Source organism: Varroa destructor, unplaced genomic scaffold (genome assembly GCF_002443255.2).
Source record: "Varroa destructor unplaced genomic scaffold, Vdes_3.0 BEIS01000002.1, whole genome shotgun sequence".
Lineage (NCBI taxonomy): Eukaryota > Metazoa > Arthropoda > Arachnida > Mesostigmata > Varroidae > Varroa > Varroa destructor.
Window position 1 is genome coordinate 12,204,388 of NW_019211455.1, and position 26,008 is coordinate 12,230,395.

The 26,008-nt window shown below is 38.1% G+C and overlaps 1 protein-coding gene across 4 annotated transcripts; it reads right to left on the reverse strand.

The window, feature by feature from the left end:
• Window positions 1-108: 108 nt before the first annotated feature.
• Window positions 109-21,235, reverse strand: LOC111245961 (uncharacterized). Of its 4 annotated transcripts, none has more exons than XM_086979009.1 (23): window positions 21,096-21,235; window positions 19,818-19,931; window positions 19,466-19,651; window positions 19,138-19,266; window positions 17,848-17,982; window positions 17,425-17,559; window positions 16,392-16,553; window positions 15,702-16,013; window positions 13,630-13,743; window positions 12,224-12,346; window positions 10,894-11,109; window positions 10,423-10,633; window positions 10,104-10,198; window positions 9,788-9,931; window positions 8,764-8,963; window positions 8,341-8,543; window positions 7,457-7,683; window positions 6,775-7,008; window positions 6,281-6,378; window positions 5,807-5,934; window positions 5,376-5,490; window positions 4,541-5,008; window positions 109-1,234 (listed from the first exon to the last, which is right to left on the reverse strand). In XM_086979009.1, exons 1-21 carry the CDS (start codon window positions 21,105-21,107, stop codon window positions 5,459-5,461), a joined length of 3,210 nt encoding a protein of 1,069 aa, XP_086835135.1. In that variant the 5' UTR covers window positions 21,108-21,235; the 3' UTR covers window positions 109-1,234; window positions 4,541-5,008; window positions 5,376-5,458. The 4 variants fall into 4 exon arrangements, with proteins under 4 accessions (XP_086835135.1, XP_086835134.1, XP_086835133.1 ...); XM_086979008.1 differs by having other exon boundaries at window positions 5,369-5,490; XM_086979007.1 differs by having other exon boundaries at window positions 5,329-5,490.
• Window positions 21,236-26,008: the final 4,773 nt, after the last annotated feature.

The following is a 26,008-nucleotide window of genomic DNA, read 5'->3' on the forward strand; positions in this document are numbered from 1 at the left end:
ACTTTTTAATAATCCTGAATTAAAAAGCTAACATTTTGAAATAGACACGCTTGTTTCGTGTTTGGAGTCAGTAGTACTAAAACCATTAATTTTGAAAACAATAGTTGATAATTGCAATTTGTGAAAGTTACCCGATTAACTTTATTCAAATGCTGGTCCAATGATTTTGTGCATAACGTTGAAACGCGATTTATGCACGACTACGATACGTGGTAAATTAATTCCTCAACAAATCAAATTTTAAAACATACAGTTTCTCGTTTGTTATGAATCTGAACAATAACAACTATGATTATCGAATACGAAGTAACCCCATAAAATCATTAACGAATAAATATTAGTCGAATCAGTCGCATTGATCTGTGACTAAATGCCAAGGGCCACTAATTCAGTTCGGAGTCAAGTTTAATTTTGACCCATCTTCAAAATAATATGTAGCTATACGAGCAAATGTTCATCTGTTCGTTCTCCAACCATTAGCGCTCCATGCCGATGTAACCTGACCAATCCTAGAGTGTCTCGCTACCTCCGAAATAAATTATTTAATGAATTATTACATTAATAGGGTACGATAGTTGGTAGTGCACGGATCATAGACCAGCGATTAGTTTACTAGTCAAGTTCCGCATAGAGAATTTAAAAGCATGTTTATAGATCGGCCAGCGGTTGTCCCTTACCTGCGAAAAATGTATTCTGACGCCAGGGGTCATCAAGACAAAGGAACAACCGCCGTACAACGAATACAATTATTCGCATTATAGTATTTGATCGAAGAGTTTTACAGTCAAATTAAAATGTGCGATATACATTAAACATACCCGTTCTCTTTTTAGTATCATTTACACTATATATTTATATTCAAGCTATCAGTTATGAACTAACTGGAAGTGGATAATGATGCTACATAATATTTCATACGATTCACACAATTGAAATCATAAAAAAATCAGCTTGAAACAGTCGTGTTACTCTTTTTTCCAACTGCTTCATCTGCGCAGATTGATCTGCGCTTTAGCAATTAGTGTATTGAATAGGTAAAATCGTACATCGTCGAGTGTATCAGCAACCATCACATTCGACAAGGATTACCCTTCTTTCGTCCTTTGTGTTCCTCTGGTGGTAACCTCTCGTACCTTCAGCTTGATGAGTAGATCACAAGACATGGAATGCTGAAGTCTCAAGCGTCTTGCAGGCTCGATTTACTTCGCAGTGCCGTTTGCTTGGAACGTGGCATCTATTGAGGAGAAGAAGCAGAAAAGTTAGCAAACATTAACGTGCATTAAGAACGGCCATCATATTAATACTCCAAATAAACAGACAACGAAGATAACAACAGAAAATAATATTTAACGGCACTGTATATCTTGTTAACTTAGTTCAACTATATAAAATACTAATAAGTGTATTTAATTATTATAGACATGAAAGATAGCAAAAGCGCTTCGGTGAAGCTTTTTCGTGAAGCACAACATGGCCTGATCTGACAAAGAAAGTAAAATGCTAGGTTTGTCCAAACGCGAGTACCGTTTTCTAATTTTTGTTTTTAGCTAGAAAATTTTTTTTCTTTACAGTGGTCATTAATAGAGCTTTAGAACGGGATTGGGTCTAGCTGAAATGCATCAGATGATTGCTACGGTTTTTGTACCGGGTTTGTTTCTACTATCAATCATATCTATAATTATCATTCACGCCCTCAGTCTCATTCGGAAAGACGAGTAGTCGTCGGTTGGTGATCCCATTCGTCTTTACCCTTAAATTACCCTTAAATCCCTTACATTACCTCAGAGAGCACTGTCTATAATTCAGAAAAAATGTGTTATCTAAATTTAGGGGTCCTAAGACGTCCCCTTGCTCAGCGACTGTAAAGGAGAGGTAAATAAACTAAGAGAATACTTCGTCTCTTATTGTGGAAATCATAAGAATTGGAAATAGGTTTAATTTAAGTTCACTCTCAGCTATTATGATAATCTTATTTAAATGTTTGTTTTTCTCTTCTTATTGATATGCTCAAGTTCAGTAGTTTGTCTACTTAATTTCAAACACACGTAATATACGGGTGTTTGGTTAATATCACTTTCGTGATTAATGCTCTTCGCATGTTTAATTAAGCTTGTTTTGAATACAGATGAATATAAGGTAGTATAATGTAGAACATTCCTTTGCTAGAAGCTTCTCAGCCACAATACAGGATCATCATAACCTTCAAGCAGCTTAGAGAAAATTGGATGATTTAAACTGTGAACTGGAATAATACACTGTTCACCTGATTCGCAATCTGCGCGTTTTATTAAGTGGATGGTTCATTAAGAAAAGCACGCCGACTGGAAAAGCCACCGGAATTTATTTCAGTCATGATAAGTACTGGATCAATAATCCAGTAATAATAAAATAATAATAATAATAAAAGTTACCAGTGGAATTTATATTTCATGCAGCAATTAGCAGGGTTGCATTATACCGGAAGAGCTTCGTTATGTCGTTGTGAAGGAGTGACACACTTTGCTAGATTACTACACAAGTTTGCATCCAACCAAACCCAAGTACTAAATCCCGATAAACATGTTTTCCTGAATACGATGGTAAGCTTCTTAAACGGTTGTCGACAAGACAGACCGGAGCGAGCTCAGCAGAATGTCGAAAGAAATTGGTAATTGGCGTGGCGGTAATTTACATAACGCTACCAATAGTAGCACGAGCACATATTACGTTTATAGAGCGCAGTTATCGCTAGGGAAGTGTGGCATCTACATTGGATAGATAAACCTACTAGGCAACTTTTCGATATAACGTCTATACGCACTCATTATAATAACCATTGACATATCAAACTCGCGGCCTGAGGTGTCTTGCATCCGTTTTCGCCTAGTAAAGCTAGTAAAGCTTTTACTAGATCCCGTATGTTTGTTGGTGCCATCTTAACGAAAACCACATTTTGATTTGTTTCCCTTGCATTAAGACGTAATACCCGTCGCGGGTTAAAATGCAGCAGTGTTTTTGTTGAAGATGTGCAGGGGAATTGTCCAGAAGTTTTCACTGTGTACTCGTATAGCATACGTGTCAACACAATTGGAACGAATCGTGTCGATATCTTTTTTTTTTTGGAGGTTAAATAAAAAATACTACAACATAACAGTATACGAAGACTTACAAAAGAATGTATAAACGCAGAATGCTTATAATAGCACTTTTAACCTACGGAGAAACTGGGCAGTTACAAGATTTAAAGCAAGCATTAAAGCGAAGTAGGCCTGAAAGAACAAATGGATATGTTTAACAATAAACCGAAGCGTAATATAAAGCGACACATCAAACTGCTCGATCAGTGTGTCGCTCGATGTACCATGAGCGATAAAGTATTGACTGATTTTTTTTTTTTTAACTAGATTGTATTACATCCGTATCAGATCGGAATTGGTATCATTTGAAAGCTGAGACTTAGCTGATGGGCCAAAATAGTTAGGATGCGTTCATACAGATTCAAAATAGAGCATCTTGAACAGGGATGAAACTTGTGTATTCGCTATGTTTCACAGTTTTATCGTGATAAACGCATAAATGCTTCACAAGCATATAAAAAAATGCATGGTAAAAGTATCGGCGCGAAGATGGTTCTCTCGTTTTCGTTTCGGAAATTTTAATGCAAAAAATCCTCGTCGTAATTGTCTGCTAATTCCAAAAAAGGTCCATGGAACACGCGCAAGGCTGACACGTGACCAGCTACAACATTGCCAAGGAACTAAACAGTTTTAGACCATTTGAATTGGCTACAAAAGGAAACTCGAGGTTCGTGGTCGACACGAATCGGCGACCCAAAAAGGACTCATCGACCGTAGTTCAATTTGCGATTACAACACTAATGTACAAAAGTTCAGGCTGACGCCAAAACCGGTAACTGCATATAATTTTCTGGGAGCGGAAACCAGTCGTGCATTTTGTTACTGCCGCTTGGCGAAATTATTTATTTGGGGCTTTGTTGTCAACACAAATGGAAACCCATTTAAAAAACTGACCGAAAAAATAGGAGAGGAAAGGCATCGTCTTTTATTACGACAATTTCAAATCACATATATCCTTCTCTTTATCAATTGCCGTAATTGTTTGCTCAGAAACCACGTAAGTTCCACAGCAGTGAAATGATGGCCTTTCCAGAAAAATGGCAAAAAATCACCAATTAAAATAGCGCATATTTAATTCAGTGGTGTTATCCAAAATTTATTAGCTGCAAAATCAAAAAATCCTAACTTTCTGACAACTCAGTATATACATAATTACTGCGTTAGTGATAGGGGGCACATAGACGAACTATTCATAAGGAAAGCATTTTTTTTTCGACACGTCGAACATCGCATCATGCGTTCAAAGTTATTATTATTAAAAAAAAAGCTTTTAAATCTATATATTTTAGAAATCGGTTATTCGTTTTAACATAAGGACACAAACAATTTTTATTGTAGAAGATTTAAACGTTTATTATATTTCACTCTTATTGCCATTTCCTCATTTAAGACTTATGATTCTGTAGTGATCGATAGCCTCTTACCTGATCAGGTGTTTATGGTTGCTATACAGCTTTTCTAATATTTTATCACGCGCATCATGTAGTAGTTGGCAGTCGAGATCAAAATAACCCAGAATAGAACATGGTGTTACCGCGGTATTTAAGAGGTATAGAAGCACAGAAAATGCTAATGATATAGATGGCGCGCTCGTATGGTCCCTCGAACGTATTTTCGACGCGACTGCGCTCGACAAAACGGACATTTCACCACACATATCTGTCGGCGTATTGGATGACGCCGCGTAAGGTGCATAAAGGTGCTTAAGTTATCCAACTTTTTTAGGCTTTATCAAACAGGTCCATTTTACCAAACGCCCGCTGACTAAAGTGAAAATATTCAAAATTGAAAACGTAAAATTTTATTTCAACTTGTTGTATCGAAAATGTTTGATTTGTTCACCCAAATATGTATATGGCCAGCTTTATGGTCTTTCGAAACACATCCGCACGCTGTAACGAAATATTGAAAATGGTAAGTATACTGTTATGAATTAATGGAAGAAATATTTTCTGAACGAAATGAGTTTGGTCTTTCAATAAGACCTATATCTGGCTAGACTGAGATCTTGCACAAGTTATACGTAGCAGATGTACCAAATTTAAACAAGCTGTGAGCTAATGCGATACTGCACGACGAGATTAATAAACACAAAGGCGAACATAATCAGGCGGAGTGTACAGTAGATATATTGCAACGCCATAGGATTACAAGAAGCTGCAAGCGGGCACTCAGCGAGTGATGTGGGGCACGGAACAACGGATTCACTTACTGAACACCGTGTCTAGTCTCCGAATGCTCTGTGAACTTACGACGCACAATTGCTGTTGCTGTTGAGAACCCAGTGTATCCTGTTGTCTCACCCAGAGTAAGTGGTCATTTCGTTTACTATGAAAAGGTCATTATTGCGACATCGTGGGGCTGTCTTTACCACCTGTGAACGTTTGAAGGTTAGCCGTCATTTCTCTGAGCGTTACGATTGGCACTGTTGCTGATACTGGTCATTGTTTGGGGTCGCAAAACTGTTACTTTCTTGACTGTGACTAATATATTCCCCTCCCCTCCCCCCTTCCCCCGCACCTTCGGTGAATCGTCGTTGCTGTTATTGTTTTAGCCGTTGATTTCATCTTGGCTGTAGTGGCCGCCCGGGTGACTGTAGGACTGAGGACTACGGCAGCAGGGCTAATGGTTTGTTTCGGCACAACAGTAATCAACAGCAGTTGCCTTAGTCGACAAAGTGTTATTTGCACCTTCGCTTATGATGATTTCCTTGGCGGCTCGTTCGCCAGCCATAATTGCCCCACTCATGAAGCCCAACCATTCCGTCGCCGTATCGCTTCCGGCGTAATGAATCTGTCCAATTGGGTCGCTCAGAACGCTGAAGGAGTAAAATATAAATTTGTTGTTACATACATCGTAATATTTATAGTTACCAAGGGCCAAATCATTACCGACATTTCTGACTTGAGATGGAGACGAAAGTTAGTTGTTGAGTCGTTAAGCCTCTGTGACCGTTCTGGTACTTATAATTCAAGGAAGATCTATTATTATTTGTAAGTAACACCTTTAATTAATTGATTTATTAATAATAACTCATAATTTATACTAATAATAATACAGTAGAATTTAGAACTCGGGGCTAAATGCACTGATAATCATGCATGAAATCGTTGTCCTATTGCACTTGTAGGGCTTTTATTTACGTGATCCTGGTGCGGTTTTACCTTTTAAAAGTGGTTAATACACCTGGCGGCATCAAACTTGAATAACAACCGCCTGAATATTCGTCGTTCATCCAGTTGTGTTCTTCGTATTTAGTAAACTGAAAAGAATAGCCATCCTGTATAACAGCTGCAATAGCGGTGTTGTAGTGGGCGAACAAAATTAACTTCAAATAGATGCGAAGGGTGACCGCTTTGGTGTTTTTGATCAACTTCATGCAGAGTAACAATGATCTCACTTGCGAGGTCACACACTTCGGAAACTATCATTAGTTATCTTGATCGACAACTATGACTCTAATCATTAGTTGATGTTCATTGACTGACAATGTCGGCAGACGACGGAGTATTGCAAATAGCGGTCGGACTATGTGACGAGCATAGTTCTGAAGTACGAACGTAGTACCATATGTAGGCAAGTACGTTAACGCATTGCGAATAGATTGCTCCAACATATAACATGTGATGATAGCTCAATTAAAACTAATGATACCAACATTGTAAGCAAGTGTTGAATTGAATGCTTTGGCAATGGTCGTAACAAAGTTGTCTCGCCGCGTTTCCCATTTTTCATTGAGAAATTTACGGGCTTTGTCGCCAACGACGAATCCGGTCAGAGATGGACAGCTACAATCAGGTTTGCTGTCGTCAAGTATCGACGTCACGTAGTCTTCTTGATCGGACATTATTTCGATAGCTCCAGAGAAGCCCATCGACCTCCAGAACGTCTCCTTCAATGTGATTCATTGCAAACGAGAACTAGTCATTCACATCGATGTCGTTATTTTTCAAAATTATCATGCGCAAATTGTTCAGCTATCGTACGGTACGATATCAAAATTTATCTATACTCACAATGGTAGTGTATTTCATAAAGGGTCTTGGTAAACGAACTATATAAGTTGTTATATTTAGGATCCAGGTTTAAAATCTGCGTTTCTTTCTTTTCCCTGTTGTGAGATGTTTCCACGAAATAGAAAACTTCCATACACATAGATGTAATAAGCACGTAGAGCTTTTACCGCTAGCACATAGAAACACACTTGTTTAATGAAGACAAATTACAGGAGCGAGTGGCATAGAAAAAAATGCTTTGAAAGGTGTTTTACTGAGGATTATATTACGCCAGATAGCCATTATAATATATACGAAGCAACACATCTGAAATCATGCGCTCACCTTGTAGTAAAGCTGAACTTTCCAAGCGGAGCCCATGGGCATCCTCTGCTGAAGTTGAATCCTGTGGGACCCAACAGAGGGTCGAAAATGAATCTTCGTCATCAAATGTGGAGACATGGCTAATATTGCATGCGATCCCATAAAGTTCCTGCCATCTTCACATACAACGTGGACGGCAGTTGAACCGTGTGTTATCGACACTACAGGACATTTCAGTTTCACGCGCCCTAAAAAGTTAATAGAGAAGTTTGATTACACGTGCGACTTCATACATTACTGACTGCCAATTAGGTAGCAATGTAATAACATATGCATAGTCTGACTCGCGTGCAGGCGATCTCCGAAGACAAACGAAGCTTATTTTTTAATCGGAGTACTTAGGAGTGAACACTTGACCACCTTTTCATCAACACGTCTATCGACTTCCATTTTCAGTCCATTTTATTATATAATAAAGAGAATCAATCTGTTCCAGCCGATTTTTGTTCGTTGAATGGTATATGAAAAATGCATGTTCTATCCAGGATACTACCCTGAAACCTTCGCACGTCTTAATGAGATACAAGATTATGGGTCGTTGCTTTAGGCTAAATAATTTCGCATGCTTCCAACAACGAGAGAATGTTACAAATGTGCCGTGCTGTCCATTCGCGCGTACCAAGGTAGGCCCGATTAAAACAACGCGATTAGTGAGTACTTAGTCAAACGAGTGTCGGGCATGTGTGCATAGGGCGAATAAGGATCACCACTAAGCGACCAGTTCAAATATTTCTTCGGATATTCCTTTTGCGTATGCTGTTATTCTATAGAATATCGTTTTTAAAACCATAGTATGTACTTATCAGTTTATACCTATCAGCGTTAACTCTCAAGTACACACGTACATTTAAGAGAGGCGGCCATCGCTTCAGGAAGTTTCTGCATACCCCCAAGGAGCTTCATTTCTTGTGCGCCACCGGTAACTGCCGTTAGATGTTCCAGTCCTTCGGATTGTCGAGCAATCCATAATGCATATAGAAGAGAAATTTCAAATGGTTCGCAGGCCATATTAACTTGAATATACCAGGTTCCGAGGTCACGACACTCACTAAAAAGCGGAGGTTATACACAGTGGAAATAAAGTACCAGAAAAGGTGGCTTTTGTTCTTGTAGTAGAGACATGTATTAGAAGAAAGTCAACTATCGATTATTTCACAGCGGAAAAGGAAAAACAGTCTGATCAGCGGCGGTCGTTTATTTATAAGACGTAAACAAAGACTGTGTCGGAGAAATGAGCTTGAGATTCTGTGAATAACAGTTTACCGTACTTGGTTTTGCAATTCTCCACAATGAATTGTTTCACCGTTTGATAATCCCATTCATGAGCTCTAGGAGCCTCCCAAGGTTTTTCAAGAGGAACTTCTGCCGCGTACTTTTCAAATAGTGAGAAAAACGTGAGTACATCTTTCTCCACCGTTGAGTTAGCAAACTTAGGCCGGAACTTCTGTTCAGTCACGTATCGCTTTCCCTATAAATACGATTCTGCTTTTAATTCTCTTATTAATTTACCTTACTGAATGTTACAGTGACAAGGAAAGCTAAACTATAGTATGGCAGGTGGCTATTTGGCCTGTCCCGTTAATAAAAAGACCACTTCATATTTTCAAGATAACCATTTTCGGGTGAATAATAAATTACCCTTTGTATAACGATGTTTTCTTTTGCAAAGCACAAGCTTGCAGTAATAGGAAAAGTTCTAATTCTTTACTTTGTTACTAAAACAGGTAGGTGCATTAGATTTGAAATAAATCTAGCAAGACTTGTAGACAAAAAAAAAAAAAAAGATTTTTGCTGGAAGGCGTTCACCCACGTTTGACCCGTTTCAGCGCTGAACATTATCTGATTATGTACAGATACATATATACAGAGACGAGACGATTTTGTAGATCGGTAAAATCGCTTCTAAGGCATACGCTACTGACAGGGCTGTGTATTTAGTGACCCTTAGGAATACAAGATTAATAAATGAAGATTGAAAAAATATACCTTAGAAACCAACGAGATGATTTCGATGGGCAAACGATTATGTGAGGTCATGAGTTCTATCCTCTGTCGCCTATTCCCTTGTAATAATGCATATATTCGACTTTGTTTTGAACATTTTAGAAATGTTTAGTTTTTTGAATACTGAACATCCGGACTATGAAAAAATATACAGTTTTCAATATATATTTTTTAAGATTATCAATTATTCCAGTATAACCTTCAGATCCTTAGTACATAACCCTCAGATTAAACCCTCCTTAAACTACCAGATTTAAGCAAGACAAACACGACATACCGTAAACCTACCCTAACAAAGTAGACATCTTTGTCTTTGTCGTAAACCTTGTAGAGTAAGCCTCCAAGAGCCAGCTCTTCAATGACTCTCCGAATATGTGTCTGGTTTGGGCCTATATACGAGCCCCCGTAATCCATAATTCCAAATCCTTTAAACTAGATCAGAAAGCATTTTTATTTTACTCACACGACTTCTGTTATGTCTCTATCGGAATCAGGTAAATAAGCGTAAGCTGCAACGACTAAATCATGGCAACACATTTGTTTAAGATAAAAAAAAAAACAATTATTTCTTTTCTCGATTTAAGCATACGTAATCTATTGATACCTCCTGTGAACGAATCGTACCACCGACTCGATCTCTAGCCTCGATAACTAGGAACTCTCGACCCATCTTCATCAGCTGGCGGGCAGCGCTAAGGCCTGTAAGCCCGAGATAGTCAAGTTATAATATCTTTTATTATTATTATTATCTACAAGGAATTTGATGATCCGAGTTTTTTTTTCGAACATTATGAAAGCGGGTTAAAAATTCAAATACACTAATAGGCTTTGTGTACATGAGTACATGCACCACCACTACTCTATATATAGGAAAAGCGACAGTCATTAGATGCATTGGTGTCTTAAGACAAATTCACACTCACCGCTTAATCCTCCTCCGACCACAATAACTGGCAGTCCGTTCGGCGTATTTAGTGAAGGAGAATGGGGTGGTATTATTCTTGTATCTGTGTCATCCTCGTCTGGTTCGATCGTGTCCCCTCTCAGTCGTGCTGGTAAGTATTTGGGGTAGTAGAATGCCAGGACGGATATGAATATCAAAGAGAACAGGAATCCATGTAGAAAACCAATACCCTTGATCATTTCGACAACGAAATAATATTTCATTAACGTACTGAGCTAAAGTGACCATTACTCGAGCGACACCTATTGTGTGATACTTACTGTTCAGCTATTTTTCGTACTGCATCGTAAATTAATAACAATAGTACTATCACAACTATCCTATTGCTACGAGCACTGAACGATACAGTTACCAGCAATCGACGTCGACACCCAAAATTGTTTCCCTTTAAACTTTCAAAATGTATTCTCTAGCGATAAAAAAAAATTACTTGCGTTTGCACCCTTCGGCGCCGACGACGCCCCGGCGTTTTAAGTACTGACTGCTCCAACGCCTTAGTGGCAGGATGCTTCACCCCATTCACCGTAAAATGCTTCAGTGTGTCTGCTGATATGGGACGCCCCGCAAGTGAAGAAGGCTGTTCGGAACTGACTTTGCCCACAGGTACCTTTTGATTTTTTACAACATCCTGTTTCTTCGGAGAGCCCTGCAACATGACATCTAATTGTAATTCTTGTCAGGTTGATCCATATATATATATATATATATATATATACTACGAAAAGCAGTGATACCGTATTAGGAGAGGATGTTTCCTATTGATGTGTTTAACATTACTAGTAATTCACCCTGTATTAGCAATTCGGTATCATTGTGTCAGGTATAGCTGCAAGGAACTGCTCCCATTGGGACTTTTTTTTGGGATTTGTCTGGCCACAGCATGGCAACTATACAAACAGCTAGTAACCTTGATGATACCTTATTTTTTTTTTGACATTCGCTATGTTTCGATGCATTAATATTTGATAATAATTTTAGAACTACTGTGACTGCATGTGTGTTGGTTGTGGTTACCATGGCAACGCACTCTTATAGATATGCATTTAGCGGCCACGCCAACCCGCCTCTTTGTTCCATATTGATTCGTATCATGTTGTACGAACTGCTTTTTCGACAATTGTAAGATTTTTCTCGTTGTACAATGCAGTTTTTCTACTGTAAATCTATTTTTCCATACGTAGAACGCTTTAAGCTTCAAGCGTAATGATACACGTGATTCAAATCAGCATTATTGAGAATGTGCCCACGATTCATACTGTCAATAAAGTTTCCGATAAGCGTGCTCTACTCGTGATTTAGTAATTTGTTACATCCATAATTCCTGGTTTCGTGGTCACCACGCCTGATTACACATTGCCTCTCTGTATAGCTCGTTAAGACAACTCAAAACAAATCAAGGCATAGGTATTATTTTTCGTCGAGATGCCGTCTTAGCCCTTCGACCCTTTGCTTTTTCCAGTGTTCTTTCTAAAAGCTTCTAAAAGACAATAAATACTATTTGCAATTTTCGCGGTTAAAGCAACAGTATTTAGAACTGAAAGGTTGCCTGGTATCCGTCACAAGCGGGTTATCCGTTCTGAAACGAATTCCAAAATAGGGTTTAATTTCAATCCTTTTCGACAACCAAATTCAGAATGTGGACAAACGTGAAGATCGCGCAAGTCTGCTTCCATTAAGAAGTTAACCATAATATAATTGAATCTCTAAACCCAAATATGATTAAATCTCTTATATTTATCTAAATTGTTTGGGTATATTACCTGTCCTGACGGTCGTTTTCGCACACGTTTGCTGTTAGCTATCGGCGCTAAAACATCCACGTCATCGACGAGAGGCTTGTCCAAGTCTGCTTGTGGCACGATAACGCGTCCTGGCTTAACTTCCTGTTGAAAATGTGATTATAAAGAGAATATCGAAATCAAGCAACTTGATGTGTGTCTGTATCAATATACCTCATTAAAATGACTACTGAAATTGCGTATTCAGCGTCTTAGATTAATGGAATTATGGGGTACTGTAACCCGGGACAGAAATGGATGATATAGAGAAAAGTTTTTTTGCTTTAACCGTGAGTGTAATTTGTGAGTAGCCATGTGCTCTTCGCTTGTTGTTTTTTATTTGTTACGGTCGATTCTGGCCACCTTTTGACAAAAGAATGGTCTTTATTTCAACCATTGATTATTCAGTTTTATTTTTGTAAGTGTCATAGATAAAATGGAAGGAATGCTTCTTGACAGTTTTGAGAAAGCGGACAATCGGCGTGTTCTTTTTCCATAAATAAAAAGTACGGAAAAAAGAGTAAAAAACGTGGACCTGTCAAACAAAACATAACGGCACAATGATGAATGGCGTATACTTTTGTGTACTTTCTAGCAGAAGTGTAATTTCTGGCAAACTTGGAGCTGGAAGACATGTACTATTTATTCTGAAAATCTATCTTTGAAGTGTCGCTGTCTGACAAACCTGAACCCAAGTAGACTCCATGAAACAACAGTACCAGCAACTAAAGAGCAGTAAGTATTTATGCAATAAACTTACAATACAAATAAAGGTACGTACTAATCTCAACAAGTATAAACAGTATAGTTTTGTTTTTATAATAATAATAATAATCATCGTCGAGAAGATGAACGAATGAGAGGGCTCATGGATCAACGTCGAAATTGTTCACAAGTGGCCTGACCCATTGATGCAAAATTACAAACCTCAATGTTTCAGGCATTAAAAGTATGCTTATTGCAGGATAAACCAATTCCTCGCAGATCTAATGATCTGCACTATTAATTTGTGCTTTTGTTCCTATTTCGGGTATCTTGTTTTGTGGACAAACAGGACAGTGATGTTTCGATTGTTGTCAGTTAGATTAGATCACCTTCCCGAGGCAAAGAGAAAGCTCTACGTTATTAAATGGCCCAGTGGCAATTATAGAAGCTGCCTGAATTCGTTTAGATCAGAGCCCATTTATTAGTTCCCAAAGTGGACTGTTACAAAAAGCTCCTCGTATTAACAATGTTACTAACAGGTAACTAAATCTAATCTAGGGTGCATGCCTAAATATGCGCCTGCTGCTGTATTATCACCAAAAAGCTTGAGGGATATTATTGGTGGTAAAAGGTTCTTAGAGTTTGCAAAAAAAATGGCTGGATGAACTTAAGACTCCACGTACTTTCTCGTTATTTGCAGGAATGCCCTCTATCAGTTTCGGCCAGGCCGGTTTTTCTAGGTATGCTTTTGGGTGACGTTCACCGATTTTATGTCCCTTGGCGATATCCTCAATTTCCTGCAACAAACATGTCTCTTTATATGATAACTTATTTTCGATATTGCTAAGAAGGTCAGCTAAATAAAGAGTCATTTGATGACTTTTCAGATCGCTTAGGTTGCTGTACGTGGCCCAAAACAAATAATATTTCCTCAAACCTGATGCAAAATTCTTTCTTTAGGGCGTCAATATGGCTATTGACGCCCTAAAACAACAATCACGCCTTAGATGTCAAGCACAACCTCTTTTTTAAAGATTGTGCTTCAAAAATCAAAACTTGCTTTTCTACTACATGAATTAATATCTGACATTCCCAAAGAATTCATTAAAAAGATGCTACTTTTTTGAATAGTTTCGAAGTTATAATAATAAGTCGTACGTAAAAGTTTTGAATACGACAACTATCGGCACATATTTCAATGCAAAATGACTATTGTAAAAATAAGTACCTGAGAGGGGCGCTTGGCATAGATGCACCGAAGCGTTACTTTTATATTGAATCAAACATTAGATCGTCAGCAAACAAAAATCACGATACCCTGATCATGAAAGTTATTAAATTTTTAATAATGTTTTATTAAGTGTGCGATTATTTATTAATCTTTAGGTACTTTATGAAAATTTATAAATTCAGTTATCAAAATTTTAAAGGTAAGCTTGTTGTAGCAACGTTTATTACCTAAAAATTAGGCATTTGTGAAACTGACACCGCGACCATCAATCATTGCTTCGCGGAACCTTACCAATTCACAAAAAAGTTATCTATTAAAAAAAAAAAAAGTTAAAATTGACGAGCTCTCCTCGTTGCTAGATCACAGCTCTATTGCGGGAGTTTTATCTTATTGACAGTTATTTTAACGCTTGACTCCTCTTTCTATTATAAATAGTAGATTTTCCTGCTACTCCTTTTCGTTAAAGGGATCCTTATGACTATATCGATGTGAGATTTAAACTACTTTTCGTTTATTCCTTGTGTCTAGAAAATAAGAAACCTAGTCGTCCTTCATTCATGATTCGTTTTAACTCCGCTCCCAAGTTTACAGGCTTTAACCTAAATTAGTCATTAGCTTATGTCATTTATTCGAGGGCTGTACCGCAGCTCTATTTTTTCTCATTTCAGTAACCAGTAGTCTTTGAGAAGACTCTTTTTAAGAAAAGAGTTTGCAATTGAAAACAGCTAACCGTTTGAATTTGCTTAAGTTATAGGATATTCTTGCAAAATGCGTATATATGTAAATTTCATTGTTCCTGGTTGGAAAATTCTTTTTCCTCTTTAGGATAAGAACATTTCGTCACATTTTTGACACGGCTAGCGAGCTTTTAGATATCCCTTGTAGACCTTCCGTTTCCAATTTTTCTCCCAAAAAGGGAAATTTTTGCAAAAAAAAACAAAAGAAAGTAGAATTACCAAGAAAGAGGGCTATCATATTTACGAGTTCAAAGATAGTCAGGTTTTCGTTTGAAATTTCGTAAATAGTCGTTTTATATCGAAGTCCAGATACACCGGCGATGCTCGGTATTCAAATTATTTACAAATTTTGCCCATAGTAGCTCCCGATACGTTTTCTTTTACATATAAACACAACTGCCCGCAATTTTTTCAAACAATATTTGACCGGATTCGGTTTGGTTAAATTAACGAATCTTGACCATATTGTAATACTGTTCGTAAACATTAGTACCAATCCTAGCACTTCATAAAATATGAATCACTAAAGGCCATGTTTGTCCTATTTTATTCCAGGTTGGAAAGCTCTACCTTTTATTAGAAGGCCAGTTTTGGGAAGAGATTTGTACAATGCTCTACCCTGACTGTATGCAAACGCCAGAAGTCCGAAACATTAAAACCGGAGCTGGATTATTTTCTTAAGAAGCTATACGTATAATTTCTCAAAAATATTATCCGCTGTTGTTTGCTTTAGTCCTTTGCAATCCATTACCGGTTTGTTAGTGCTAACTGATCCTCAAATGCATACCGTTTTCAATGGAATCCGTTGTTGCTGCTGCTGCTGCTGCGGTTGCTGTTGCTGTTGTTGTTTTTGTTGTTGTTGTTTTTGTTGTTGTTGTTGTTGTTGTTGTTGCTGTTGTTGTTGTTGCTGTTGTTGTTGTTGTTGCTGTTGCTGCTGCTGTTGCTGTTTCTCTTGTATGTCTTTGTTATTTTCGATTGGTCCAATTGGCTGAGCCTCATTTCGTCCTAGAATCTTCAATAATGGCTCGCGCTCTTTTTTTATATCACGTTTCTTTTCGATTAAATCTTTGCCTGAAGCTTCTTTGGGATGTGGTGTTTTCTGAAAACAAAATAACATTTCTTCTTAGACTTACCTTTGATTAAGGAAAGAAAAAAATAGTTCTGTCGATCTTGTCTTAAGGACAAAAGTTTATGGATACGAGACAGATTTATTCTGCTTAGAGGTTTTCCGAGAGTTCGATTCATGAAGCCATCTATATTTACTGGACTAACTGAAGTTACTAACTAAGGAACAAACGCAAAAACTAGTTCGGTTCGATGTGCGCGATCCTAAAGAGAAAAAAAGCACTTAATTTGCGACTATAATTGCGTCATAAAGTTACATTAATTGCTCTGTGTAAGACTTATCAGTGGCAGGATCGTTACCCTGTCTGTTTAAAAAGGCTTTTTAATCTATGTTGTCTATGCGAGAGCTTACCGAAAGTATTTGTTTTTGATCACTAGCTTTTTCTTTTGTTGGACTTCCATTAACTATTCTACCCTCCTTCTGTGCAGATATGCTGGATACCTGCGATTTTCCAAAGGTTTGTTTTGGTGGTATTCCAAACCTCAGCTGAATTGGGTGTAGAATAGGTATCTTCTGAAATTCAAAGAATTGCAACAATACGGATTAAAGAAGAAACAATGTTTAAGAAATCCGATAAACGAAATAAGTTTACCAATACTAAAAACTGAAAGAAAATCTGACACTCTGCACAGAGAAAACACGAAGCCAACTACCTACGAGAAATTCTAGTTATTTTAAAAATTCTACGATTATAATTTTTTTCGTAATTGCAATCCCATATTCATATACATACACATAAGGAGATATATGGAATCGCACTTGACGTGTGCAAATATACTAAATCATTCAAAACATTTTATATTCCAGACATCTACGTTTGTCATTATTGTTTTTAAGCATATGGTTTTCACATAGCTTTCCCCAAACACGAAACAAGATGTGAGGGTTTTAAATCTAGACCACATCACATATTGATCTTTGAGTCTCTCGAATTCTTCTGTTTCTGAGCCCTTTAAATAGAATGAATAGGTATTTTTCGCGATGGTCCTGAAAATTTGGGGCGGATAGAGAAGTTTCAACTGGGTACAACTGTATGCAACCTGTCATCTTTGCAATAGACTCGAACGAAATAGAACCAGTGTTTTAAATATATCTGTACCTTTCTGTCTTATTTAAAAATTCCAATGGTCACGTGTTAATTCATATTAATGAATCACAGACCTACAGTCCTCGCAAAAGATTGCTCCTTTTCATTTTAAGAACTTAGGAGGAACTTAAGATCTCATTTAAGCACCCCAAATCATTTTCTGGAACAGCTTGCGTGCCACAACGTGTAATGTCTATTTGATATAGATAAATAAATGTTGATCTCAATTTTGCTTAATGCAACCCAGGTGTTCTCTCTCCCTTTCTCATTTTCTCTGCTAAATTTTCTTAGACATACCTGATCTTCCAACTTCGGTTGTCCTTTAACTTTTTTTTTCTTCCCAGCTGAATCATCTGGCTGTTCTTGCTTATTAGTGGAGGCCACTACTGGAGATATGAGCCTTTGCGAAACCGGTTTCGAACCTGCGGGTTCCTGAAATTCGATAAATCCTTCGTTTTTCGCTCGTGGTACACCGCCTTAAACACGTACTTTCGTTTCGTTTCGTGCCTTACGCCGACCGTTATGTATTCCATTAGACAGCTGGCTCCCAGCAAGGAACGAACCACGTGTTTACAAACGGATTCGAACCTATACTACCATGTATTTCTAAGATTAGCATGCAGATACGTTACCCTCTAAACTTTCACGCGAACACTATACGCACTTTAAAATGAACAATCTGTCAGGCATTTTTACAAAATTTAATCTAAATAAACTTGCCACTTCCACTGCTTCTTTCCTTGCGCCGTTTGAACCTAAGGTCGAAGATCGCATCTCCGTTCGATCAGGCTTGCTGTCAAGATGACCTTGTGATTCCTGATGGCTGAGTCTTTTAGACGCAGGTTCAAGTTTAATCTGCCAAGTATGAGGTAACTTTTGAGATTTAAGCAATGGTCTGCACTTTAGCAAAGGTCGTGTGATCTCAGAATTCTCTCAAAATTATCGTATTTAACGATCCATGGATAGGATATGAGCCCAGGCTGTATCGTATATATCAAAGCTATGCTGTTTACCCCTTTGTAATTAGCAACAAAACCTCGTCTTCGCAAAATGCATCGGATTCAACTAACATTGGTTAGCGGTACGTTTCCCTTATCGCTCTACTTGGTTATTGCCATATACGAGATCGGCCTTGCCGCTCATGAAAAAAGTCCATTAAATCTAATGTATTTATAACTACCCTAACTTTTCGGGCAGTCATACAGCTTTGAAAACGCACATGTGCTAAAAGTTACTATTTTTTTAATCGTATATCTGACTGACTAATGTTGGGTCCTTTAAGTCGTTTACACTTTATGGTTGTTACTCGTTTAAATTTCGTTGAATATTATTCGGAGCATTAAAGACGTCGTGTTTTTTCAGTATTTTTTTCTAGGGTAAAAGCGTTTCGAAATGGAAATTCAATTTTACTATTTTTTTGTTAAGTGATGACCCTGTTTTAAATTTAGTATATAATGAAAGTATACATCCAAATCGTCTAATGCATAAAATTGTAGTGCTCTAAACAATCTAAGGTGTTCTCATGTATTATGTATGACTTATCTGTGTCTTCGTCTGATATTCGTGAATTTGCAAATTTCCAATTTACAAACAATATAAGCATGTGGAGCACACGATCAACGAGGCAAAAATTAGGAACGGCAACGTCGTACTATAAATATTTTACTGGAGAAGTCATACTTTTCTCGTTCCACTCTGATTTGCCTGTTTCTGTTATTTCGATCCATGTAACAAATTGGTCTTTTTGCCTATGTAAAGTCTACATTTCGAAGACGCGCTGTTATAATTCAGAGCATCAATTCAAGTTCAACATGAGGCGAACGATGCGATAGCCCATCATTTCGCCACGTTTGAATATACCAACAATTAAAAGAAGGGAAAGTAAACTCTCAAACACCGAGCGAAGTCATACTAATAATTAATTAATAGTTATCTATTTCGAAACGATTTATCTCACAACCATAATATAGTAATCTTAACATATACTGGATACAAGTGGGAAGGACGTACGAATTCTCCTTTTCTCTGCCTGAATTGCTTCAGGTTACTGCTCAGCATTTTTCCCAAATCCTTTGCCTGGGGTTTCTGCTTTGGAGAATCAAGTTTTGGACGACTTGCCAGCTCAACATTTGCTGCCGTCTGAAATTCAATAGTCGGTTTTTAAAGGTAACCAGGTCTCTCTCATTTACGCTTTTCACATGTCCATGTTGAAATTGTATCAATAATTTCCCACATTTAATATCATGAATAGGCGCTGTGTTTTTTTGAAGCCATTTTAAAACGATCTGACAGTTGGGATCAATTCCCCGCACTAACTCATAGGAAGCGATCCACTAACCTGTTCAATTGACATGTCAATCTTCCGTGCATCAGCTGCCAATTTGATGTTTCTGGGTTGCTGTGCCGTGAACGATCCATCCAACTCAAGATGACCATATTTTTTAAATTGTCCGTTGTCTTTTTTAGGCTTGGTTTTGTCTTCAGTCTTGTCTTTGCCGGGTGCTAACTTGGGATCTGCCATTTTCTACAAGTAAAGCAGCGCACCTTTTGATAACTCTTTAGCGTTTATCCATACCAATGATATATCGTTATCTGGACAAGCACCATAAAACGGATATCTTAACTAATTACACAAATGTTGTTGGTAGAAAGAAACAAAAACAAAAAACAAACGTGTCCGAAATACGAACCGCTTCAAGTTGCTTCTGTTTTGCGTCCCTGGCTTTTTTCTTTTTTTTGCTTTTGCCTGAATCACGCTTTGCATTTTCGGCTTTCCGTAAAGGCGCCTTGGGATCTTCAGATTTCTGTAAATTATCCAACAGTTTGCTCTTTAACTTTATCTAGAGACAAACGTGCCTTCGCGTCCAACGAATACGCATCCTTATAGTAATGCAGTGCAATAATAAGAAGTGTTTGCGATTCATTGGTAAAGTAGGTATACTCTTCAGTTACATTTTCATTGACATTCTGTTATAAAAGTCAAGGCCTCTGAGTTGAATGGATATTTGTAGGCTTGTTTATTGTGTCGTCGTCCCGAGTGATAGTTAATAAAAATCAATATTATAATCATTGTAAAATGTCACTCTCATTGAACGTATTATACTATATTCTTTCCGCTACTGTGGGATTACCGTCTGCTAAGGATTGAGCTAATTGCGCCCTCTTATCTTCGCCATATCCTATGTTTAACCTATCAATATTTCCATTGTCGGAAGTCTACGCCACGTCTTGTCTGATGCCTCTGCTTACAAGCACAATCTATAAACAGGGGTTTCTATATTTATTGTATTTTACACATCCTCAATCTTAATGTTTTCTAGTTTGTGTTGAATGGTTATTACTCTTCGAAAAATGCCAGTCTTTATTTTTATGCGACTAAGCGAGTAGGCGTTCCGCGTAGTCTCATCTCCAGTAAATAAGGAACGCACGTCAATGATTACTGTGTAGATATATATATATATATATATATCCATACAGTAATCATGGAGGTATATATACTCATATAAGGTTAAAAAATGTAATAACTATGGTATTTTTTTCCTCTCTAGGGTAGTAGGGTCGTAGACGCCCATATTCAGGGTAAAGGGGTTCCACTTTGCACAAGATACGTTCAATTATAGCAGTGCACAAAGGACCTAAAGTAGAAGGCATTTTCTAATTAGGACATCCGATAATCAGAAGAACGGACTCATCACGGAGATACTTATATCCATTCTTTATTAGCTTTTTGCTGCCTGCCAATATTTATGGGACTTCGTTGACAATGGCGTCTCATATTTGTAATTTGATTAGCTGACAACAAAATAAGGGCAGAAAACACGCCATTCGAACGCCACAGATTCAACGCTGCATCTTCATTTATGCTACGCATAAACAATGCAGTAGATGTACATAAGTTCTTTTGTGGTTTGGCTAACTAGAACGTGTACGCGATGATGGTGCCAACGCCCTGTTATCAATTCACTTACCTCGTTTTTCATTGTAAAGAATTCATAGGCAGCCTCAGTAACTTAAAGAATCATTCTAACTATCGTTATCCTAGTTGTTTACTGAGATAATCGTTATAGGGCCACATTTCTGGTACTTGTCGTCAGCACTGGCTATTGTTTTCGTTAGCTGCTGAAGGATTTCCTATAGTAGCGAAGTGAAATTGTGATTCGTTTCATAAACATTTTGTGCCTTCACGTACATTAGGCATGCTCTACGGAGATACCCTATTCTGTAATTGATATATATATTTCTATTACAAATGAGAGCGGCGTACCGTAGCGTAAGGCGTTTTGAGACAAATGAAAGATCACCGTTTTAGCGGGTCATAATAGGTATATTGAAACCATTGCGCTGCTGATGGAGAAGGGCAAATCAACTACTTTATGTATGCGGTATTCGTGTATCGTGCTACCTGGCCTAACTTGTAGACGAATACCGTAAACGTCTTCAGGACAATAGGTAGGGCATTGGCTCTAGCCTACGTTTACACAGGACTTAAGGTAACAAACAAAAAAAACATGAGGTGCACCTAGCCAGTTTGATAAATTTCCTTTTTCTCGGTCAAAAAATTGTATATGATACGGTTATGTACTTCGACCGGAAACCGAGCATATCACTAACAGCCGTTTCTTTCACTCCTATTATGATTTTGTCTTTCTCGATCTAGTCATTTTCTGTTTATCAAGCAAGCGAGTTTATTGGGGAACGAGGCACGCTGAGGCAGTATTTCGAAAATTCTATGTGGCATAAGCATTTGCAAGACCGTCCCAGTGCAATATCCTACTAATTCTTTAAGCCGGTACGCAATATATTACGCATAAAAGTTGGGATCTGCAATTGCCTATAATCTTAAAACAAATAACCATATTTACGGTATTTCAGTTTTGTTGTCAGAGTATTGCAGAGGCGAAGGTAAAGGGTATTTGTAAAGGGTACAAACAATTGGCATTAACCATAGATTTACTAATTCAACTGTATTGTATAATCTTGAAGGCGGAAAATCAATGCAATTACATAGTCAATGAAGCTCTGATGTATAAGTGTTAGCTTCTATATCCGCACACCCTCACAAAATAAATACGTTTTCAGATTTTACCTTCCAAACGATATTGGCCTTGCATCAGATGGCTAAATGTTTCAAACTTCTTATCCGAAACCAGTGATATTTATTACGAAACCGAAAAATTATTGGGTCTATCTCAAGATTTTAAGCCCCAGTCAATTCTAGATCTACATTTATTCTTTACATGTTCGTCATTTGTAGGTACTATCTATAGTTGACTTTTAACATAATGAGATTTGCCAATAGAGCAAACTAGAGGTAATACATAAATTATGAGTTACGCAATCCGTTATTGCCTAGCACGTTTTTGGAACTCTACCACCTTTCGTGTATGTAGTGCACAGCTTCTACTTGAAATCTTTGTTGAATGGTTCGGTGAAACCAGTTCTATACTGCTCCTTCGTTATAGAGAAAGTAGTACTCGTACTCGCATTTTAAATAGAAGTAGGAGCGTGCGGAACCAATATTGCCAGTGGCAAATGCATAAGCCCAACTGCGGGAACTTCCTGCTGGCCAGGCGTTCCCAACCAATAGTTTATGATTCTTACACGAGAAGAAGAAAAAGAAGAAGAAGAACACGTCATCCCTGTCAGGTACAGATTCGAAGGACCGAATGAATTTTAGAGAGGATCTATATTTTTTAGTCGTTATAATTCGTCAGCTTAAGCCTGCAGTGTTTCATTAAAGCCTTTGCAATCTATATGACCGTTAGGCTAACTGAACGACAGTTTCATCCAAACAGGAGTGCAGTAAACAAAGAAGGGGTTTTAAGAACATTTTTTTGTGAAATAAGCATCCTTCTTTATAGTTCTATTGTTTAGGATTACTGCATGTTCAGCAGTATTGTTATATATTGTACGGAATGGTCGATGCGCTTGATCACGTGAAGAAGGCTAGCAATTCGACGATACCGACTAAGTCACACTCCACAATGTTGGAAGCTTTGTTTGTATGCACGAAATAGTCGACCTTGATCTTGTGTAAAGTTATTATGTTTAACCAATTATCTTCAAGTTCTTGATATAAGAATATCATACTTATCGCACTTAGCTGGAAACTCTAAAAATATAGCTCGCTGATTCTATCAAACCAATCGACATTGAGCTGACATACGTCTGAGGCCAGCCAAAAATAAATACGGTGAAGCTTTGTTAAGTCACGAAGAGGTAATAAGTCTTTGATCATTTGATAGCCTGAAGGTGAATTCTCGCTTAAATGAACTGTATCTTAAACTTAGAAATTCTCGTATTTTCCTATCCGTCCTTTTGAATATACTCGGTTTAACTGCAGTACACTAACTATATTGATAGTGTGGTCAATGACCCGCATTATATGTAACCAGCCATACATAGATTTTTGTTTATTGTAGTCAGACTAAAAGATTGATCGCCACTGTCGTTAGATGGTATCCCGTTTGATAGTATAAATTTCCAGGTGTCTTGCGTCTTGCGCATTCAAGCGCGAGTATAAACCTAAAAAACAGGATACTGCTTGCAAAAAAAATTTATTATGTAGAATAGATATGACTAGATAACTAATTGACTAGCAGATAGACAGAAGGGCCACGAAACAGAGCTAGTAACACCCATAGCCCTTTGAGTTTACGTATTCATCAGTCTTAGAAAACCAAAGCTTCGACGACTTAGGTAGGTGCCTGTATGCTCGTCAACAGCTGACAGGACGTTAGGATGGACAGATCTACTATAGCTTACCATCAACGATATGATCCGTGTAGTTTGGCTGTCGGTGCTGCCAGTCATGAGCAGCCCCCTAATTCGACAGGGAAATGACTTGGTGCAGGATGCCGTTACAACAAAGTACATTCTACTCAGTGGATGGCTTTTAGACGAATTCAATAGCGAGCTCAAAATCCGAAGCCTTTGTTAGGGCTGCTACAGGCTGGCATTCAAGCCTGTGTAAGACTCATTGCGAGACCTATGTTTTGATGGCGGAGTTCAGACAAAGAGGGGATCCCATTGTTGCAGCGGTTCAGCAGTGCCTATGCGACTGAACAGCTGTTGAGGCGTTTCATATATTTTGCGGTCTCTCCCATTTGTCTCAATGCCCTTTCTTTAATGTTCGTCCCCTTTTTAAACTGGTTAAAGCTCACGAATCGAATGGATTCTGTTGATAGGAATGTCCACTGCCTATTTACGTTTACATGATGGTGGCGATACGAAACATAACATTCGTCCACATGGCCGACCTAGCCAACATTCGATTTCTTAGAACACAAGCCTGCATGAGTTTCAATGCAGACTTAGTCATCGCGTTTCGCCATTTCGCACCCAGTAGTGCTCACATATTGAATCTCGCTAACGAATATACCGCTTTTCAAAAGCCCGAACTGGTTCTGGCACCATGGCAGCAAGTGCTGCCCTAGGGGCCTACGCCTGCCCGCCTTCCATTGTCATGCAGTAAGCAAACGAGAGAATGAAGGAATTGATAACAATGTATGAATAATGATCGAAGAATATCGAAAGCATGATGCGGACAACGAGTCGGCGACTCGTAGAGTGTTTCATATCCGACGGTGCCGTAACACTAACGGTAGGGAAAGGATGGAACGAATGCAGGAAGTGGTGGGGAACACAACCCCTTTTCGATCGGTTTGGCTGCTGTCTGTGATACTTTTAGCAGTAGCAAGATCGTAAAATGTTGTTGACAAACGGGATTATTTGCAATCGCGATAAGTATCAATGATGCTGATATCAGCATAGGGCTGTTTTAACCGTTGAACGCTATTTATGCTTTGGACATAGAATGTCGGAGTTCGGCTGTAAATTGCAATAGAAGTTATGGCTGCGATAAAGTTCTGTACACGTACGGTTGAAGCAAAGGAAACTAGTAGCGTAGCGTATAAGGTCGCCATTTTCACTGGGTTGACGAAAGAGGTTTAGCACTGTGAAATCACAACAATGTCTTACTCTGACGAAAAGGGGTAATATAATGGGTTTATATACAACCTCACTTCAGGAGGAATCATAAACTATTATTGCCCATAGCATCGGATACGATAATAACCGTCAAAGGCCACTTTCTTAGCCGTTGACAGACACTCAGTTTTAGAAAATGTTTCTATCAATTTGAACTACGGGAGCGACATTTAAATCGAGTGAAACTTCCTACTGAGAGAACCTGTTCCAAAGGTAAGGCGGAACGTCGGCCCTACAGAACCTGCCGCATCTAAGTCTTTATATGGACAACACAACACAAAATATTGTCAAACAGATAAGACGTTACCTACACTTAAAAATCTATTTGAAACACGGTCAAATATCGCCCAAAAAACAGATATCTTTTTAAAACCGCTCCGGCACTTCTTCATTATAGCCTTTTAGTTATAACCAGTGTCCGCACAGGCCTGTTTCATTCATTGAATGCTTTGTTCTTTCGTATGTATTATAATTTATATATTCGTCGGTGGCCACGTAGCTAACAGTGATATCTCTGTGGAACACCTGTAAAATAAGGTGCTATAACCTGATCGATACAAATAGGTAGTGAACTTGGAATTGTGGTGTGATGAATCTCTAAGTTAGAAAAATCCGTAAGTGCAAAAAATGTTATAAAAATTAGAGTTATTTATGAGAACAAAGTTTTTGTTCTTATAAGAGAACTACGATCACGAGGTGAGGTGACCATGGTCGTATCTACATAGCGAATCACGAAAACCACCTGCATGTATCGAAAGCTCTAGTAAAATGTTATTGATAAATAGCCATTATTAACATACGTATAGGTTATTGACCAGTCAAACAATATAGATTCTATCCCAGAGATTTAAATATTTTGAGTTGTACGTCCGGTGCTGGCATTAGACATTCC

Coding starts and splice junctions, on each gene's coding strand:
- LOC111245961 (XM_086979006.1), bottom strand. Junction 11,110..12,223: donor GAAAACGACCGTCAGGACAG/GTAATATACCCA, acceptor GTCATGTTGCAG/GGCTCTCCGAAGAAACAGGA. Junction 10,199..10,422: donor GGTCGGAGGAGGATTAAGCG/GTGAGTGTGAAT, acceptor TCGGGCTTACAG/GCCTTAGCGCTGCCCGCCAG.